Source organism: Bison bison, unplaced genomic scaffold, assembly GCF_000754665.1.
Source record: "Bison bison bison isolate TAMUID 2011002044 unplaced genomic scaffold, Bison_UMD1.0 scf7180017864304, whole genome shotgun sequence".
Lineage (NCBI taxonomy): Eukaryota > Metazoa > Chordata > Mammalia > Artiodactyla > Bovidae > Bison > Bison bison.
The window spans coordinates 13,900,737-13,901,694 of NW_011494876.1; the positions used below are offsets into that span (position 1 = coordinate 13,900,737).

Sequence of the window (958 nt, forward strand, 5' to 3'; positions counted from 1 at the left end):
TCACCTGGCCTGGTCTCCCCTGCCATCCCCAACTGCACGAATCCCTTCACCCACCCACAGCCCTGACTCAACTTGTAGACCTTCCTCTCTGTGATCAAATCAACATGTCCCACTGGGGATGGTACTGATGGTTAGACTCATGTGTGAGACCCCCAGCAGGACCGTGTGTGGCGACCACCTCTGAGGTGCCTCTCTGGCCACTCCTCCTTCTGGGCTGGGGTCCTGATGCCACGAGGGTAGGTTCATGGAGCCCTTGCTGGCTGAGAGGAGTGATGGGGACACTGAGACAGGCCATGGGGGCTTACTCCTCCACTCTTGGGGAGCCCCACCCCTGGGCAAATGGGGCTCTTAAGTAGAACCAAGTTGATGAATCCCTGGGCTCAGCAGCAAGATGGGACAGGCAGTGCACATGGTTGAGAAGGGAGGCACTCTGTCATCCCCCAGTCCCAGGTTCAAGGCCAGCTCTGACACCGACTAGCTGGGTATGACTGTTCTGAGCCCCAGTTTCCTTGTTTGGGAAATGGACCCACTAGTAACCACCCTGTGGGTCTGTGAGGATTCACGAGATGACGCAAATAACCCCAGCATGACACCTGTGGCCATCAGCAAGGCCTCCTCTCTGCAGCCATTGAGTAGGACAGCTACCACCTGACCGCCTCCCTCCCCTCCCTGCTCCTCGTGCTGGTCCTGGGACCAGGCCTCCGTCACCTGCTTGCCCTCCTCCTCCTCGTCGTCGTCATCACTGGTGCTGCTGATGCCACCGTCCTCCAGCCTATAATCAAACACCAGCCCCTCCTCTGGGAAGAGCAAGGCCACCTGCGAGGGATCGGGGGGGAAAAAAACAGGTGATGAGGCCCAGTCGCTTACGTGGCTACTTGTTGTCCCTGGGGCCCTGGGCCTGGGGGACAGCCCCACAACACCCAGCATTCAGCATACACGTCCCAGCCCTTGGAGCCCA

At 59.3% G+C, this 958-nt stretch overlaps 1 protein-coding gene across 1 annotated transcript in view; it reads right to left on the minus strand.

The window, feature by feature from the left end:
* Positions 1-958, minus strand: part of DNAH1 (dynein, axonemal, heavy chain 1) — an 81,920-nt gene that overhangs the window by 24,399 nt on the left and 56,563 nt on the right. Inside the window, exon 41 of the mRNA XM_010851742.1 lies at positions 709-816. Coding sequence (XP_010850044.1) covers positions 709-816 — 108 coding nt within the window. The remainder of the gene's footprint in view (positions 1-708; positions 817-958) is intronic.